Source organism: Pituophis catenifer, unplaced genomic scaffold (genome assembly GCF_029215685.1).
Source record: "Pituophis catenifer annectens isolate HBS135680 unplaced genomic scaffold, rPitCat1.0.hap2 SCAF_3, whole genome shotgun sequence".
NCBI lineage: Eukaryota > Metazoa > Chordata > Lepidosauria > Squamata > Colubridae > Pituophis > Pituophis catenifer.
The window spans coordinates 157,242,925-157,262,127 of NW_027256883.1; the positions used below are offsets into that span (position 1 = coordinate 157,242,925).

A 19,203-nucleotide genomic window follows, 5' to 3' on the forward strand; every position below is an offset into this window, starting at 1 on the left:
CATCATTCCCTTTAGAAGAACAGAAACTCAGAAGCCAAGTGGAAGCAGGAGCTCTGCAGAATTCCAGCCTCTAAAATGAACAACTGCACTCAGCTCTCCAACACTACTGGATGTTATCGCTCTCATAGACATGCAGAGCTGCATTCAAACTAGCCAAGAATCCTTGAGAGAGTGTGATAAATTAGGACACTGAAATGCATGACATCTAATTCTGAAGACTTTCGTGTGTATCATTACCCAAATCTTTGGAAAGGATGACTAACACTCCTTTCTTCCTTTCTGTTTCCCTCTGGGTTTGTTTGTTTGTTGCCATTTTTGTTCTTTAGTCTTTGCAGTTGTGTTTTTTTTGTCTTTAGCGCCGTTTCATGTTTTTCCTATTGTTTTTTGTCTTTAAATGTTTTAACATTTGGGAGTCAGGCAGCATGTAAATGTAATAAATTAGTACTCATTACTATTATATGCTTTAACTAAGTTAACAAAATGTCCAATAAACTTCCTCATATTCATACATTTCATAGTGACTCGCTAAAGAGCAAAAAATATGGTCTGCGTATTCCATGATCATCATAAAGCCAAATTGCATTTCCCAAAATGTGTCTATTGTCACCTCTGATCCTCTTTCAATCACAATCCAGGGACACTTAAACGAACCCCCTATAATTTTTGCTTTCAGTCTTACTATCAGTATTAGAGAACAATAATGGCACTCTTCCGATTGTCAGGCATGTGTGTGTCTTTATACACACATTAAACAAGTTGTGGCATATACATTTATTAAATAAATTAAACAAGTTGAACAGCCATAAAGGATTAGAGTTAGCAAACTACTACTATATTTAAGCATATACAGAGTTACCCTTGCAATCTTACCTTTAAAAAAAAACCATTTTCACAGCATTTATGATTTGCTTTTCACCATATTTTTCCTGAATACTAATTCTAGTACTATTTGTTTCAATTCCATTCTTTGACACACCACTATTTTCCAAATGCTCCTTCAAGCATTTTTAATTCCACTTATTTTTCTGTAGATTTCTTTTGTAGTCCACTTCACCCACTTCCAAAGTAATATTTTAATTCCAGCTTGGTTTGAGAATCAGTCTGCATTTCTCTATCTACCACTGTAATTTTAACCATGCCTCATTCTCTTTGACTTATATTTTTTGGAACTGTATTTTCTCTATATGCACATGAATCTATCTTTTATATTCGTTTTAATATCATTATATTCTTTTTTCCATCCTTCTACAACCTTTTTTTTATTTCACCACTTCACCAAATATCCTTTTCCAAGCTTCCTTTAGTATACGTCCATAAATGTTTGTGACATCCTGTATTATAATTCTTTTTACCATGATTCAGGCAACTTCCAGATGATCTTTCCTTCTGTGTACTTTCCATTCATTCTTTTGGAAGATTAATCTATCTTGCAATGTTTTTTTTCATATAGAACTAACACGTTCATTTCAATTTTGCAAATAATTTTTGGGATTCAAAGGACTGGGTGGTATCAGTTACCGCAGTGACATCCTAGATCACTGGACTGATTTTAAATTGTCCCAGATTCATCTGTTCAGGTTTACCGAAAAGGTTTTTATTGCACAATCAAATTATCTCAATCACAGAATTTTACAGTACAGAATTTGCTGACACCAGCATTTCCCATTTATAGCTTTCTCAAAAGTGCCAATAGTTGATGAAGGAGTGACAGAATAATTGTATCATACCTTTGAAGTGATAGCATAATTCAAAGGGTCTGTCTGAAAGATCTTGTTGTCCATATGCTTTTATTTAGCCCTAATTACAAAACATTACCAAAAATTCTCTACTTTCTAAACCATATCTTCTAATCTCTCTATATCTTATCTTGCTGAACATTGGTGAAAATATAACTGAGCTAACCCAGCAATAAACTGCATAAGTCAATATAAAGTTTATTTAGAAAGGTCAACGTTCCTTGCAGTCTTCTTTCTGACAGTCATATTTTTCTCTTTCCCCATCTCTCACGGGAAACTCTTTCCACTTCTTTCATGAACCGAAGACACAATTCTTCTTGCCATGGCAAGGCCACGCACTGTACTGCTACGGGGAGTCCCACAGCATCTTTCACAGCCTATAGGAGAAACACAAACAGTAAGACTTTACTCAACGTATTCATCAGTCTTCTTGACTGCAAATCAGTCCTTGAATTCAATGTGACTTGAAATTTAGCAGAAAGTAAGCAGAAGTACCTTCTTTTGTCTAATGGGAGTCACTGATCCAACACCCATCCATAGCCACTGCAGAAGTGGGTTTCAGCAGGTTCTGACCAGTTCTGGAGAACCAGTAGCAGAAATTTTGAGTAGTTCGGAGAACCGGTAGTAAAAATTCTGACTGGGCCCCATCTATTCTCTGCCTCCCAAGTCCCAGCTGATCTGGAGGAAATGGGGATTTTGCAGTAACCTTCCCCTGGAGTGGGGTGGGAATGGAGATTTTACAGTATCCTTCCCCTGCCACGCCCACCATGCCACACCCATCAAGCCATGTCACACCCACCAAGCCACGCCCACAGAACTGGTAGTAAAAAAAATTTGAAACCCACCACTGAACCATTGGCACCCACCACTGAACCATGAATGCATGCTTACAAGGGCTAGACTATTAGAGATTTTGAGGTGTACAACATAGGGCTGCCCATAAAATATGGATCCCAATGCTAAATAATTCTTTAACCTAGATATTGCAGCAAGATCAAGACTATATAGCCAGCTACTAGTCACTCTTGGCTGACCATAAAAAAGGCAGAATTAGTATTTATAGTATCTACCACCAGAAACTCTTAGAAAGTAACAACAACAACAGCAACAACAATAAACTAGGCAATGGAAGTGGCTGACTGATTATTGCTGCCAAGAATGAATGGATGGATGGATTGATTCAGAGATGAAATCCAGCAGGTTCTGACAGGTTCTGGAGAACCGGTAGCGGAAATTTTGAGTAGTTTGGAGAACTGGCAAATACCACCTCTGGCTGGCCCCAGAGTGGGGTGGGAATGGAGATTTTGCAATATCCTTCCCCTGTCATGCCCACCAAGTCACACCCATCAAGCCACACCACGTCCACCAAACCACGCCCACAGAACTGGTAGTAAAAAAAATTGAATTTCACCACTGGATTGATTGATGCATCTTTGTTGCAATCATCAATCAGAAAAATAGAAGAAAAAATATGAATATGGAAACAATTATTCTTTTAAATAAAGTTTAGCAACCTTTACATAATTACATCATTTGAATCTGATAATCAAGTTGTACAGGCCTGAGCTAGAGGTATACCATAAAGGCATAACTTCTCCTCCAATGAGCATTTTCCATAGCAAAAAGGGCTCAAATGCAAATACAGTCTGACAATATTACTGCCAACAATATTGTCATGTCAATGAAGTCACCAGAATTCCCAGCCTATTCAAAGCTATATTTTTGGCAGATTCACATCTTATAGGATCATGCCAAGTTATAGCTCAAAGTCCCTTAAAGGAGATAAAAGTCCTTTATAACTCAGTAGGACCTATTTCAATTAAATAGACTCATGCTCAAATCAGAAAAAAATATTCTTAAAGTACAGTTTTCTTTAGTAATAACAGGGATCCAACTCAACCTCAATGCAGCCAATGAACGAAGCGGGTCTATGACAATTCACCACAATTCGCCAACCTGCCATGGCCAACTCGCCACAGCCAACTCGCCATGGCCAACTTGCTGTGGGACTACTCGCTGCAAGATAAGTGTTACACTAATATCAAAGAAAAGATAGAATAGAATCTTGAAAGAAAGGATGGAAAAGGAGATAGAGAATGAAGTGCATGACAAAAATTTAAATATTTTTATTTATTTTAAATAATTGAATTGTTAAATTGTTGCATGGCAAGTTGTCCCATGGCAAGTTGGCCATGGTGAGTTGGCAATTTCACCAGTTTCAGGGGAGCAGCCAGGAAGGATCCATTCTGCTAAAGTTTTGTACCGCAAAGGGAAGATTTCGGCAATACCTTGACTCCCATATATGGCAATTGCATTTCTTGCTGTTAACTAACCTCCTTCATTCTCGTATCCCAGAAGTCTCCATAGTGCCCTTTGTAATTCTTCAGTGCCTCTTCATCTGCTTGTGTAACTGTTGTGACTGGTACAACTCCAGCAGGAAAATTCAAGACATTATATAGATGGGTATAAGTAGTAGCCACTAGAAAAGATGCCATATACAAGTTAATTATTTCTCAACAGGATCAGGCCATTGTGTTGTGACTGTAACATATTAATAGCGTAACAGTACAATCCATTCTGCAGCCCACAGATGCTACTCAGTTCCATCCTCCACAAGCATGGGGTGGATGCCAACAGCGCCAACACAATATGCTGGCAGTGATGCATTTGCCCGAGGAGTGGGAGGCTTTGGCTTTTATGAGAAAACCAGCAAATAAAATATGCTGAATATGTGTTCAAGAGTTGCCAGCATCATTTGTAACTTGTTCTGAACGAGGGAGGATGAAAACATAACGTTTTCAGAACCATTTTCTTTCTTATTAGAGTTGAGATCCACAACTGCTATATAACTACACGAATACAGTAACAAGAGAGCTATGCTTCAGGGTAATAGCTTTCTGGTGAGCAAATTGGAGCAATTTACAAGTGCGGGAAAAGATCTGGTGCTTGCGGAGAAAAGGCATCATCATCTTCTCTTCAGGGATTTTTTTTTTAAATTTTTTTTGAGGAATAAGGAAATGAGCCTGAAATGTCAGAGCTGCCAGAGCAGTGGTGGGATTCTGCCGGTTCTAGGCGGTTTGGCCGAATCGTTTGTTAAATTGCTGGCTTGACCCGCCCCTTGCCCCGCCCCTCCGCACCACTATTTATTGCCAATAAATAGTGGTGGGCATGGGGTCAGCGAGCCAGCAATTTAACAAACGGTTCAGTGTTTTTTTGTAATTTTATTGGCCTCGCAGCTGCCGCGGGGCTTCAAAGGGCCGCCCTACAGCTGATCAGTGTTAAAAGAAAACAAATGAGTAGACCGATGCCTGCAAAAATAAATGGGTAGACCCAATGGTGGGATTCTACTTTGGTAGAACCGGTTGTTAAGTAGTTAAGTAGTTAAGCCAGTGGTTGCCAAAGTGGGCGGTACCATGCCTTAGGGGGTGGTGGTAAGAGGCAAGGGGGGCGGCAGGGGGGCGCTAGAGGCAAAAGTGGGTTACGGGGGGGCTAAGTGACAAGGAGGGTGGCCCACACCCTTTGGCCTGTGCCTCGCAGCAGTTACCTCCTTGCAAGCAAACAGCAAGAAAAAAACAGCCCCTTTCAGCTTCAGCATAGGTTAATTAGCACAAGTTGATTAGATCAGCCTCCCGACTCTCAGCTGATTTGCTCTCAGCTGTTTTGCACAGGACTATGTTGCTAACTGCAAAGAGTACTGGAGCCGTTTTTTTTTTCCCTAGCTATGCTAGAAAAACTAATTTGATTTGTAAGAAATTGGATTGCATGGAAATAATTGGAATATTCATGTTCATATTGATTAATATACAAAAAAGATAGTTATATAACTAATTGATTTATATTAAAATATTGAATTTGTATTAAACAACTGTAATATTACATAATTAACCAATGTGAGGATTGATATAAAAATAGATGACAATGGGAAGGGGTATAATATAGAATAGAAGGGAAAAATTGAATTTGATTAAGATTAGAGATGAGGATGAAGGGTAATATTGGTTCTTTAAAAAAATAAATATGGCAAAAAGGAAATATAGAAATTGTAAATTTAATTGAAATGACTAAACACTGTTTAAATTTGTGAACCGGCCAAGAACTCTGTTCAAAGAAAATACATTGTATGTTTGTATGTATGTTTCTAATTATTGCTATTTTTTCATATTTGTTCTCTTTTATTCTTTAAAATTTAACAATTCATTCTTTATCTTAATATCTTTATATTTGTTTGGGGTTGGCTTTCTTTCCTTTCATCCTTTTTATTGTACAGCAATCTTTCTCCTCAAACCTACCACTTCTCTCTTTTCTTTCCTTCTTACTTTCTCTTCCCTCCCTCTTCTTCTTCTCCATACTTCCTCTTCCTTTCTCCTTCTCCTCCTCTCTTCCTCCCTCTCTTACCCTCACTCCTACTCTAATTTCCCTTCCCTTCCTTCCTCCCTTCTCTTCCTTCCCTCTCTCTCCTTCCTTCTTCCCTCTCTATTGCTGTATCCTTTTGTGCATATGGACTACTCAGAGGGCTGAAAAAGTTATTTTTGACCGGTCCTCGCACTTTTAACCAGTCCTCGAACTTATGACTGTCCTCACATTTTACGTTTTGCGCCCTATCTTGTCACCGTGGTGAAGACAAGTAGTGGTGAAATGACTGACATGGTTGTTAAGAATACCGCAACGGGCATAAATGTGAGGATGGTCATAAGTGCGAGACCGGTCATAAGTGCGAGGACCAGTCAGAAATGACTTTTTTCAGCCCTCTGAGTAGTCCCTATGCACATACCCATGCCCACCCGGTCACATGACCAGCTAGCCACGCCCACCCAGTCACATGATCACAAGCCACACTCCCAACTAAGCCACGCCCACAGAACTGGTTGTTAAAAAAATTGAATCCCACCACTGTGCCAGATGCTTGTCTTGCATTATTTTATCATTTGATAAATCATCTGAAATAACTCTAAGAACAGTTTCAAACTGTTTTGAATTTGATTTGACTGAAATTCGGTTTACTGGCATCTGGGGCCTCATCTGACAGTGCCCTCCTCCCAATCAATTCAGGAGCTGGAGTGATCAAAAGAATGATGTCAGAGCTTCAAAAAGAAGGGGCAGTCCACCTTGCAGGGATGTTTTTTTTCATACCCCTGGTATCTAACCCTTCTTAGAACAGGCAAAAGAACAAGGTACACAGAGAAAGTGATAATGGAAGTATGGTTTGATACCAAATAGTTTGCCAGCATATCCTAGATTAAAGGCTGGGCCCAAGGCAGGACAAAGCACGACATCCAGCTTCAACTTTCTCCATTCTGCAATGAATTCATCACGGTAAGCCTGGAAAGAAAGAAAATAAAACGGGTGGTGTATAAGAGCATAATGCTAGTAGCAGCAAAAAGTGATCAAGGTGTTCAATTTCAGCCTCCTTTATCCCATCTAGCTCCTATAGCTTCTAGGCCAATGTTTCTCAACCTTGGTAACTTGAAGATGAGTGGACTTCAACTCCCAGAATTCCCCAGCCAGCTATGCTATGCACTAGATCAAGACTTCCATGGAAATGCCAGAAAAATGCATGTGATGCATCCGGCCCGTGGGTCGTGAGTTTGACACCCCTGATGTAGGTATTAAATAATAGGGGCAGCTACTCATAACTTGGGCACAAATAAATAGTTGCTGGATCAATCTCTTTTGTCAGACTTCGATGCTATCGCAAAATAAATGAATTTCCAAACTGCCAATCTTTAAGGAAATCTTCTCTTTATTCGAGTACAGCAACCGGATCATGACTCGTGCGGACAAGACTGACCTTTTGTCCCCCAATCCCTCCCTTTCCAATCCCCAATTCTCTGCTTCTCATTGGCTATCTTCCAAGTCATTCTCCTGACTTCTTGTCTCGTCATTTCACAGGAATGTCCCCCCCCTTCATTTCCACGGAGACCGAGCTTCAAAGGGATTTAGCAGGCAAAAGTCCAGGGCTTATCTTCCTTTCTATGTCAGCGGTGAGACGCTGACATCTTTTTCCTTCCTACAATTGACTGGAAATGTCCACTCAGGAAAAAGAACCCTTGCAAAATAATACTTCTAATTCCAAACTTCACAGGCAGTTCAGAAGGGTTACCATGGTTGATGATCTTGAAATCTGTCAGGTGTTGATTGTCCCTAGGAGTACAGTCATTTCAATACCCATCTACCAACACAACTGAGGCAGTTTCCTCCTATGGCCAACAACTAATGGAAAGGAAATCAGATAATCCATTGGGTAGGGCAGGGGACTGCAACCTTAAATACTTAAACACTGGACCCATTTCCCACAGAAAAGAAAACACCGGGAGCCACAAAACCCTTCCCGTGTCTGACTATTTCCTGAGCGGCCACAAAACTAGCATATGTAGTTGAAGTAAACGTTCTGTTTTCTTTTGAAACTTTTCTTTTCTTGGATTTATCCATGGTTGACCTACCGGGGGTTGAAAAGCTCAATAAATTGTGTGCCAGCTGGTGTTGAATATTGGTGGTTGTGACGTACATTTTGAGTGACAGGGAGCTGTAGCAAAGGGGTGAAAGAGCCACATGCGGCTCCAGAGCTGCAGGTTGCTGACCCCTGGGTTAGTGCATTCTCTAGGTGATTTGCAACCCTCTTCTCAACAACTTCTCCCACAAGGGGAGATTGGAATCAGGGCAATAATTGTTCAGGGTGCCTGAATCCAAAGAATGTATCTTAAGGATGGGAACAAACCAGAGCTTCTTTCAAGATTGCAGACAATGTTGTCTCTCATAAAGATAGAGAAGCATTGGCTTCCCAATAGGATTCTTGCAAGTTAGAGTAGAATGTTAAAAAAGAAAAGCACTGAAGTTTCTAGCTCTCAAAAGGATAAAAATTTGTTGAGTGCTAAAGAAAGCTTCGGACTTAAGCATGTGCCACAAGCAGCAGTTAGAGACTTCAAGCACAGAAACACTGAAAGGTCCTTGAGACTATCTCTTTAATTTCTTTTCCCCGAGATTTACCTATCTCTGTTTTATCCAGCTAATACCTTTCATCAGTTCCCTTTGGGATAAAATATCTTTTCTTCCCACCAAATCAGCCCTTACACTCTAACCTCTCAAAAAACAAATTAAATATGTAGTCTCTCAAGACTGTTTGCAGGATCATTTCAAGATTTCAAATGTGAACTCTAGTTTAATTAACAAAGGAAAAATGGTCCTAATTCCAAAATAGGCACAAAGGTCATAGCGTAAATATTATGTTATCTCATAACTATTATCTCAGATAATAATAATCTCAGATAATAACTACCAGCAAATGCTGTGAATGTTTAATAAGCATTTTTTATCCAACTGCATGTTATCTGACACTCCCAGTATCAGAGGGTACTGCCAAATGCATTTTTAAAAGAGTTGGCGGTCATACCAACCCTTGATCTGAACAAATAAATCTCAGAAGCTCAACCAAACCTAAACTTTGTGCAGATTAATTTTGCGGTAATGCTAAAGAACCCTACCCCACTCTTCTACCCCTTTCAGAAGCATATAGCATATCTATTGTCTAGGATCAGGGCCAATTTAACAGCATAATGGGCCCAGGGCAAAGCAGTATACTGGAGCCCCTACGACAACTACTCAGAGAAATAAAAATGTAAATGGTTGATAAAATTAAACATATTTGCATGTTAGTATTATCTTTAAAAATGCAGTAAAATGTAATAAATATATTGCTGTATTTATATGATACAAGGTGCATTAAAGAGGTAACATACATTTAGTATGGGGCCCCTATGCTCGTGGGTAATTATCTGAACTGTCTGGGCAAACAGATGTTGAAATGTAATAATGCAATAGTAATTGGTAGTGTTGCCAGGTGTCCACTATTTGAGCGGACAGTCCACTTTTTTCACATTATGTTCACTATTTTTTTTCACAAAATAGTGGACATTTTTTTTATTCAAAAGCTTTATGATGAAATTAAAATGTAATTTAATATTTTACATATTATTATAATATATTTGATGTTTTGAATGTTAAGTAAAGTTTTGAAGTGATTATTTTAATACGTGTTAAAATGTTTGTAAGAAAATATATAATTTAATTGTAATTTTTTTTTATTTTTTTACTACTTAACACCCCCCCCCCCCCGCTTGTCCACTATTTTTTGGAAGCAGACCTGGCAACCCTAGTAATTGGCATGTTTACTTCTGGTTAATTAGTAACTTTGTATGTGCTTTGGGAAAAGTAGAATGAGAAAAGGGTGGGGCTCTACTGCAAGAAAGCCAATTAGGAGTCTGTATGTGGTGGAAGGTGACTCTTAAATAAAGAGTCAGAGAAATGTCGGCAGTAGCATTGCAGCTTCCCAGGGAGGAGGCAGCACATTCCAGAGAGAGTCTCTAGACAGTAGGAGTCCTAAACTGGATATAGGATGGAAGGAAAAGGTTTGGTGTAGCCACAACCTAGAATCTTCCAGGGTATATCTATTAGGTCAGAAGGTTATAGCTTTAGTCTGGCAAGATTCTGTGTATTAGGTATAAGCAAATAAAAAATGGATTTGATTAGATCTCACTATATCAGCTTTGGGTTTGGGTCTGAGATGAATTATCAAAGGAAGATGCCTGAAGAGACAGCCAGTTAGTTAAGTTAGGATCTGGGATTATTGATATGATGGTAACATACTGTATAAATTAAATTTAATTGGATTTATCCCTAACGAAGAGGTATGAAATAGCTTTCCACTTGCAAAATAGTATACTCAGTTTAATGAAGTTTTTCTCAGAGTTAATCTAGGATCTTGTCCTTAGAATTGAAATAAACCTGATCAGGGAAAGAGGACTCTTCACAGTCAAAGGAATGTATCCTGATCTCTTTGGGTATTCAAATATAGGTTTTGCCCTATCTGATGAATAATCAGAAAGCTTACTGATAAAAAGACAATGTATTTTTATGAAGTTCCCTTCCCCCACCCACCCCCCCACATGCGCAAATTTGGCAATTTTTCTGTTATAGATACCTGATGTACATCATATTGATAAAAAAAGTAGAAGGCTTGGATAAGTCCTGAGCTTCAACTTGTCCTACTATATAGTACAATTGATGTCCCACAGGACATATGTGGCTACTGCCAATTAAATTGGATTCTGGAAGTCCTAATGCCATGATGGTGAACCTATGGCACGTGTGCCACAGGTGGCACACGGAGCCATATGTGTGGGCATGTGAGCGTTGTCCCAGCTCAGCTCCAGCATGCATGTGTGCACCAGCCAGCTGATTTTTGGGCCTTCCGGGCCTACCGGAAGTTGGGAAACGGGCTGTTTCCGGCCTCCGGAGGGCCTCCAGGGAGGTGAAGAAGGCCGTTTTCACCCTCTCCAGGCTCCTAGAAAGCCTCTGGACCTGGGGAGAGCGAAAAATGAGCCAACCAGGTCCACCATGCCATTGCATGCCAAAAGGGGGGACTGCGAGGAGGTTGCGCACGCATGCAGAGGGTTGGGTGGGGCACGGGGGGCATTGAATTATGGGTGTGGGCACGCGCGTGCATGACCCCCCCATGCTCCCCCTGCTTTTGGCACGGGACGGCAAAAAGGTTAGCCATCACTGTCCTAGTGCATAAGAAGAAATGCAGGACTTTGTGTCTCTGTCTTCTCATTTTTGCATATTAAGAATAAAACCCACCTATTCACTAATTCTATTTACTTTAGCCATGAAACTGTTGCTTTGCAAGCAAGCTCAGGAAAGACTGGAAAAGAAGTTGAGAAACTTCATATAGTGTTTCTCCATTTCACCATCCAAGCCAATCAGGTCATCATGTTTGACCACTTTAAAGCTATCTGGTGACATGTGTTACAGGAAATAACAACAGTCTCAACTGCATACTGATGTGCCACACAAAAACCATTACGGAATTTGCTTCAGCTATAACTCTAGAATCCATAATATACGGGGTAACCCTATAGGAAGATTATGTAGTGTAAGGGGCTTGCTAACTATTCTTTTCTATTCTTTCTGCACAGTATTGAAAAGTACAAAAATAAACCCAGGGCTGCATTCATTTAAAAAGAAACAGCTCTTTTGTTTGTTCTGGTTGGGAAATATTTACAGAATTAGAATCTTTGGCCAAGTGACTCACCATCCGATCCACATTGTTCTTCCAGTGGTTTTTGACTGATCTAAAATTTGCAGAAATCATGAAAATCAACATTAGCATACTAAAAAAGATCAACAAAATAGTTATGCCATAGAATCATAAAATTGTGTAATTGGAAGAGACCATAAATAGAATAGAATAAAATAAGAATAGAATAGAATAGAATAGAATAGAATAGAATAGAATAGAATAGAATAGAATAGAATAGAATAGAATTTTTTATTGACCAAGTGTGATTGGACACACAAGGAATTTGTCTTGGTGCATATGCTCTCATTCATATAATCTCATTCAACTCTACAATATAGAAAAAAAACAACAACCAAATTATCTTGTCCAGCTTACTCAGACTGCTATTCTTCTTCTATTTCTTCTATTTAGGAATTATTTTCTTATATTGAAATGAAATCTAGATAGCTGCAACTTATACCTATCATTTCTGGTCCTAGTCTCCTTGGCAGTGACCATTTTCTCAATAATATATTTCTGTGTACCTGAGCAGTGAGATCCTATCTCCCTCAGTCTCCTCTTCTTCAAATTAAGTTTCCCCATTGTCCTTGCATAGTAGATTATGTCTTGAAATCCCTGCATCTTTGCAACCCTCCTCTGAACCTGTGCACCAACCGTTCAACAAGTTGTTGCTTTGTGCATAAGCAGATGATCAATTCTCACTGGAAGGGATTTTAATGGTTTGTCCATCCCCTAATTCAGCAGCCCTCACCCTATTGGGCACCAGGGACTGGTTCCATGGAGAGTGGTTTTTCTGTGGACTGGAAGGTGTGTGGTTTCGTGTGCTGCCTGCATCCCACTTCGCTTGTTTGTGTGGCCCAGTTTCTGGCATGCCACGAGCCAGTGCTGGTCCATGGTTGCTGAAATGTAAAATTCATTACTACCGGTTCTGTGGGCATGGTTTGGTGGGGGTTAATGTGACTGAGTGGGCATGGCCAACTTTTTTTTTTTACTTTTAAAACCATTTTTTCTACAATCTCTTTGGCCGAAGAGGTTGTAAAAAAATGCTTTTAAAAGCCTCTGACAATCCCAGCTGAGTTTCCTGATCATCAGAGGCTTTTTTTTCTTTTAAAAACATTTTTTGTACAACCTCTTCGGCCGAAGAGATTGAAAAAAAAATGCTTTAAAAACCTCTGACGATCAGGCAACTCAGCTGGGATCATCAGAGGCTTTTAAAAGCATTTTTTCTACAACCTCTTTGGCCAAAGAGGTTGTAGAAAAAATGCTTTTAAAAATTAAGAAAAAAAGCCTCTGATGATTGCGTGACTCAGCTGGGCATGGGGGGGGATTTTTGCTCCGAACCACCCGCCACTATCACTATTGGATCAGGCGATCTGGTCCGAACCGGGAGCAATTCACCCCTGATTTAACTGCATTTCATATCCTTGTTTGCTTCTCCACAATAAATATACAAATTGAAACTCCTTCAGGCCACTGAAACAAATACTTGATCCCAGCCCCTAGGACAGTGATGGATAACCTTTTTGCTGTCGCGTGCCAAAAGCGTGGGGGTCGCGTGGGGGGTCATGTGTGCACGTGCCCACACCCATAATTCAATGTGCCTCGCCCTCTGTGCATGCACATGCCACCCCCCCCGCACTCCCCCCGCTTTTGGCATGTTATGACATGATGGGCCTGGTAGGCCTGTTTTTTGCCCTCCCCAGGCTCCAGAGGCTTTCTAGAAGCCTGTGGAGGGCGAAAACAGCCTTTCCCATCCCCCCAGAGGCCCTCCGGAGGCCGGAAATGGCCCATTTCCCAACTTCTGGTGGGACCGGAAGGCCCGTTTTTTGTTCTCCCCAGGCTCCAGAGGCTTTCTAGGAGCCTGGGGAGGGCAAAAACGGCCTTCCCCACTCCCCTGGAGACTATCTGGAGGCCAATAACGGCCATTTCCCGACTTCCAATGGGCCCAAAAGGCCCGAAAATCAGCTGGCCGGCACACACATGTGCACTGGAGCTGAGCTAAGGCAATGCTGTGCCCACAGATGGCACAGATGGCTCCATATGCCACCTGTAACATGCATGCCATAGGTTCGCCAACACGGCCCTAGGAACTCTGGAATGTCTCTCTTTCAGTTTCAGCATGTCAGTTATTGTCATATGTAAATCCAAAGATTGTTCCAAATCATTCAAATTAAAATATTTTCCTATGTCCAACTTCTGTGAAATGCAGTACGGTGGCCAATGTAATGCTGTCCTCTGCTGGAGAGAATGTAGCATGACTACTTTTCAAAGTTTAAATGTTTATATTAATAACCCAAAGATAACTTCTTAGAGCAGGGGTGTCAAACTCGATTTCATTGAGGGCCACATCATGGTTGTGGTTGACCTCGGGGGGCTAGGGTGGGTGTGGACAGGGTGGGCATGGCCATCTTGACGTCACTCGTATCGGGGGTGCCTGTGGCGGCCTGAGCGCTCTGCCAGCGAATACGGGCTCCTAAGATCCATTTCTGGTGCGACTGCCTCCTGCAACCCTCTGCCAGCGAAAGTGGAGCTCTTGAGGGCTGCCCGCGGCCCTCACAAGCTCCATTTTCTCTGGCAGATGCACCGCAGGTCGGTCCTTTGCTGTTTCCAGGGCAGACCCGCAGGCCAGTTCTAAGCAGATCTGCGGGCCTGATCTGGCCCCAGGGCCTTGAGTTTGACCCCACTGTCTTAGAGCAAAGGCACCCTGTCCCAGATTTATTATGCTGTTCCTGCCCTATGCATGTCCCTGCTGTAAACCAGTTTAAGCAAATCTCAACTAAACTGATGCTTTGGCAGCAGTTTGGAAAATATTGAGTCTAGATCTGCTATACTGCTATTCTTTCTCAAGTTTTCATTTCAGGAAGGCATTACTTTCCTTTCTCTGGGAGAGTCTTAATGGACATACATATTCACACATACCCATCAGTGGTGGGTTGCCCCCAGTTCGCACTGGTTCTATAGAACCAGTAGTAAAACCGGCAGAAGGCTCCGCCCACCGACCCTGATGTCATCAAAACGCTTCTGCACATGTGCAGAAGCTTCTGCGCGAGCGAAGCGAGCACACGTGCGTGGCCCTGCTGCGAACCAGTAGTAAAGGTAAGGAGAACCCACCCCTGAAACCCATATATGTAAAAGTACAGTTATATGAAATATAGTATAGCTAAATGAAAAGGTATAAAATATGCACATATGCAGAGACAACAACCAGCTTTAAAAATAAAAATTTTCTTTCTTATATTACTTCTACTTTTCCTGAATAACTTCTACTACAAATACTGTTATAAAAGGTCTTTCCTACTAGCATAACAGTACCCTACTGCATAGGTTGGTATTGTATCCTGGAGAAACCTAAGCGTATGTTGTTAAGAGGTGAGACTGATTGATGGCACACAGTAAAATCCAAAGGCTGATATTGCAGGAACAACACCCATTTAAGGAAGAAAACACCATAAGAAATTGATGAAGTTGGCTGAAATGGCAAAATTGACTATTTTGATTAAAGAAAAGAATACAAGTACTTTCATTTTCACATGGAGACCGCTTCTCAACTTTGTGCTTGAAGTGGAAAAGAATGAAACTTTGATCTTGGGTTTTACCGATTAGATTGATAGAGCTTGTTCGTATTATTATGAAAAAACAAAAAGTTGTGATTTGATGTTAATGCCTTATTTTACTGCAACAGAGAGAGCTGGAAGTCAATGTTTCTTTTTCTCTTATCCTTCTCTTCCCCCTCTTCCTCCCTCCGCCTCGTTTTCTTATTTACTTTCATATTTTGTATCTTATTTTATCTTATAACCCAATATAAATGTTAAAGTAAAAAAAGGGGGGGAGAAAACACCATAAAATTCTCTTACCCTACTCCAAGGAGGGCACGCAGATGTCGGGAGATTCGTGGGAACTAAAATAAAAACACTGCATTAGAAAACCACATATAGCAAAAGGTTATTATACAGTATTAAACAAACCTACTGGCCTTTGAAGTTTACTAATTGTTTGGCAATTCTATGACTCCTTCTCCTTATTCTGTATCTTCCTGGTCTATTCTCTGGTTGCTGGCTTGGAGGGAGGATACCAATCTATCTTAGTCAGTCATCTTTTCCCAAAAGGCCAGAAGCCATTGGTCTCAGATCAGTGTTTCTCAGCCTTGACAATTTGAAGATGGCTGGACTTCAACTCCCAGAATTCTCTAGCCAACAAGCTGGCTGGAGAATTCTGGGAGTTAAAGTCCACCCATCTTCAAGTTGCCAAGGTTGAAAAAGACTGCTTAAAATCTTCTACTCATAACTGTGTTCTAGTCTTTCATGGAACCAATTAGCATGCCTTCTAACTGTCTAGAACAGGGGTCTGCTCAAACAGCCATTTGGACCCATTTCCCACAGAAAAGAAAACACCATGAGCAGGGGTGGGTTCCACTTACCTTTTACTACCGGTTCGCAATGGGAGCGCGAGCTTGCTTGCTTCACTCGCTTGCACTTCTGCACATGCACAGAAGCTTCTGCGCATGCACAGATCACCCATGATGATGTCGTGGCGGGTGGCCGGAGCCTCTTGCTGGTTTTACTACCAGTTCTATAGAACCGGACCGAACCGGGAGCAACCCACCACTAACCATGAGCCACAAAACCCTTCCCATGTCTGACTGTTTCTTGAGTAGCCACAAAACTAGCATATGTAGTTGAATTAAACGTTCTGTTTTCTTCTGAAACTTTTCTTTTCTTGGATTTATCCATGGTTGGCCTACTGGGGGTTGAAAGGCTCAATAAATCGCATGCCGGCAGGTGTCGTGCATTGGCAATTGTGATGCATATTTTTGTGAGCCGTAGCAGAGGAGTGAAAGAGCCACTTTCTACCCCATCATTTCGTAAGGAATTGAATCATCAAAAAGCAACATGTGAAAACCTGAGCGTGGCTGCATCAGGGTCATTATTCTTAGATTACGATTTTCACCTGGGTTATTCCACTTTATAAAGAAGAGAGCTAGAGCTTGATTTCTGTTAACAAGATTGACTGAGGCGACCGAGCTCAAAATGGAAGCCATTTTGAGCTAGTCTGTGAAGGAGGCAATCAAATATACATGTTTCTATTGCAATTCAGCTTTGACTTCAAAACAGAAAAGAAACATTATTTTCTCTAAAGATCCAGCATCATTTCCCTGATTTAAATACAACAATAGCAAATCAATGGAAATGAGGAGAAAGATGCTCGTAAAAGCATTACAAGCGAAAGAAGCAATCACATTTTCAGTTGCATATCAAGGGCTCTATTTCCAAGGACTTGAGCAGCCTTGCAGAATTATTCCCGGCAACGAGAAACATCTAAACCTTAGGTAGTTTTGAAACACTGACCAGAATATTAAAACAGTGTCTTTTTTTTTTTGTATCAGATCATAAAGAGTCTCATTTAACACTCTCATCTTCCTGACTTTCCTACAAGACAATCAATTTATTTTTCTCATGAATAAGCACCATGATGCTCAAAAGAACTAACCCTCAAATTAGAACCATTCTTCAGGGGTTGCTTCTTCCAGCTGTATTGGTACTACAATTCCCAGAATTCCCAATCAACTTGAATTCTAATCCCAACTCAACAGAAAGATGAGAAAGGCTGGTATATACAGTAAGTTTCACTTCTAGTCCTTTGGCTTGTCAGATACTTTACTCCTTCTTCATTTGTTAATCTTTTTTAATTGAAGTTTAGGAATCACATTATTCTAGCAGAGAAGATATCAATACATAATCCATTGGCTGATTTATAGGCTTATCACATTTAGCCTAGTTAAGAGAACCTAAGCTTTACTTTCCTCAGTCTTGCTAGAAGTCTCTGGGAATTGAAGTCAAATGTATCTAAAGGACATCAATTTGGAAAAAGCTATTTCAGTGTTTGCATTCCCTTCAGGCTATTATTTCCTGTCTGCATCTATCTGATAGCCTTTGACATTTCCCTAGATTTTACAGGCTATACATCACAGCAACTGATCTATCAACAGCAGCACCAGGAATTTCTGAATTGCATTTTGAGGGATTAGCCTACAAACTTGGGTAATGAGGAGTGGAATCAATTTTTTACCGATCTTCTTCAGTAGAACCTGGCTGGCATTGCTATAGTGTTTATCTTTAATCTAAATAGGATGATGCTGACCCAAAGTAATGGAAAAAAAAACCCCTGAAATGTCACTCAGGAGTTTTTAGACACAGAAAAATCCCAGTGACAAGTTAAAGCAGTTTGCCACTCATATGGAAGAACCAGAAAAAATCCTATAAATTCTTACTAGCCTATTGTATATTCCACCTCCATCGTTTTTGCTTATGGATAAAATGAGACTCATTCTGAAAATTAGTATTGTGTATTTGCGCAGATAGGGGTAAAAAAATGTGAGAACTCACCACAGGCATTAAAAGGAGAGCCAAGAGTCTCTTCAGCAGGTCCGGCATTCTGTAACAACGAATCTGGTTTGTCCAAGTGGAATCCACAAATTCACCATCACTGAAATAGTACAAAGGGAAAGAAAGAGAGAGTATAAGGAAGTAACAGACCCTTTTTCTTGTACAAGGACACAAATTAGAAGATGGGAAGTTGGGAGGAAAAGAACTATTCATCTATTAGTTCAGGATCCCTCATAGGTAGAGTGTTGCACTCATGTCAGAAGCACCAAGATGCCTCTAGGTTGAAAAGATTAGCTGGTGACATAACTATTGTCTGGGGGATGCCCAGTTGTAGGCTCTTTTCATGTCCCTGGCAGGAGCTGAAGCAAAGGATGAGAGCTCACCCCACCCCGCAGCAGCACTTGGGTCTCAAATTCAAATCAGGGCTTGCTAACCTCCAACCCAATTTCCTAGCCATTATGGTCGTCTCACAGGTAGATAGATAAGATTCTAGTTTAAGAGAAGTTGTGTTGAGTAACCTTTGCTGCCACCTGTCGCATGATTCTATGAAAAGTCAAATAGGAAAAGGGGAGAAACAAAAGATTCAGGCACTTTCTTTCCAGCAATCAGGTTACCAAATATTCATGCTATTGGAAATCATAAGCTTTATTTGGTCTGTTCCTTGCTGGCAGGATTTATACATTTATATGCTATTTGATTTATAGGAAGGAAACTGTTAGGATATGGTTTGAGCCTAACAAGTTGTCCAGGCAATATATGTGTTCTGTGACTTTAATATGAATATGTATTGTGTGACTTTAAAGTTTTCCTGCTGATTCATTGTAATGCTGAGTCATGCTGTAATTAGTTGTGAACCTATTTAAGAAAGGTACTGTAACATATTCAGTTGATGATAAACTACTATTGTGTGGAGTGCTATCCATTGTGCTATCATCGTTGGATGAATTTGCTACCATCGTGGTTTGTGAACCAGAGTGAGTTTGTTATTCTAACCAAATACTGTTTGTGT

The 19,203-nt window shown here is 40.5% G+C and overlaps 1 protein-coding gene across 1 annotated transcript in view; it reads right to left on the reverse strand.

Moving 5' to 3' along the window:
* Positions 1-1,778: 1,778 nt before the first annotated feature.
* Positions 1,779-19,203, reverse strand: part of LOC139314066 (vitamin D3 hydroxylase-associated protein-like) — a 34,452-nt gene continuing 17,027 nt past the window's right edge. The window contains exons 10-15 of the mRNA XM_070939587.1: positions 18,195-18,294; positions 15,666-15,709; positions 11,824-11,863; positions 6,947-7,055; positions 4,070-4,215; positions 1,779-2,113 (exon numbers count right to left, since the gene is read on the reverse strand). Coding sequence (XP_070795688.1) covers positions 1,979-2,113; positions 4,070-4,215; positions 6,947-7,055; positions 11,824-11,863; positions 15,666-15,709; positions 18,195-18,294 — 574 coding nt within the window. The 3' untranslated portion in view covers positions 1,779-1,978. The remainder of the gene's footprint in view (positions 2,114-4,069; positions 4,216-6,946; positions 7,056-11,823; positions 11,864-15,665; positions 15,710-18,194; positions 18,295-19,203) is intronic.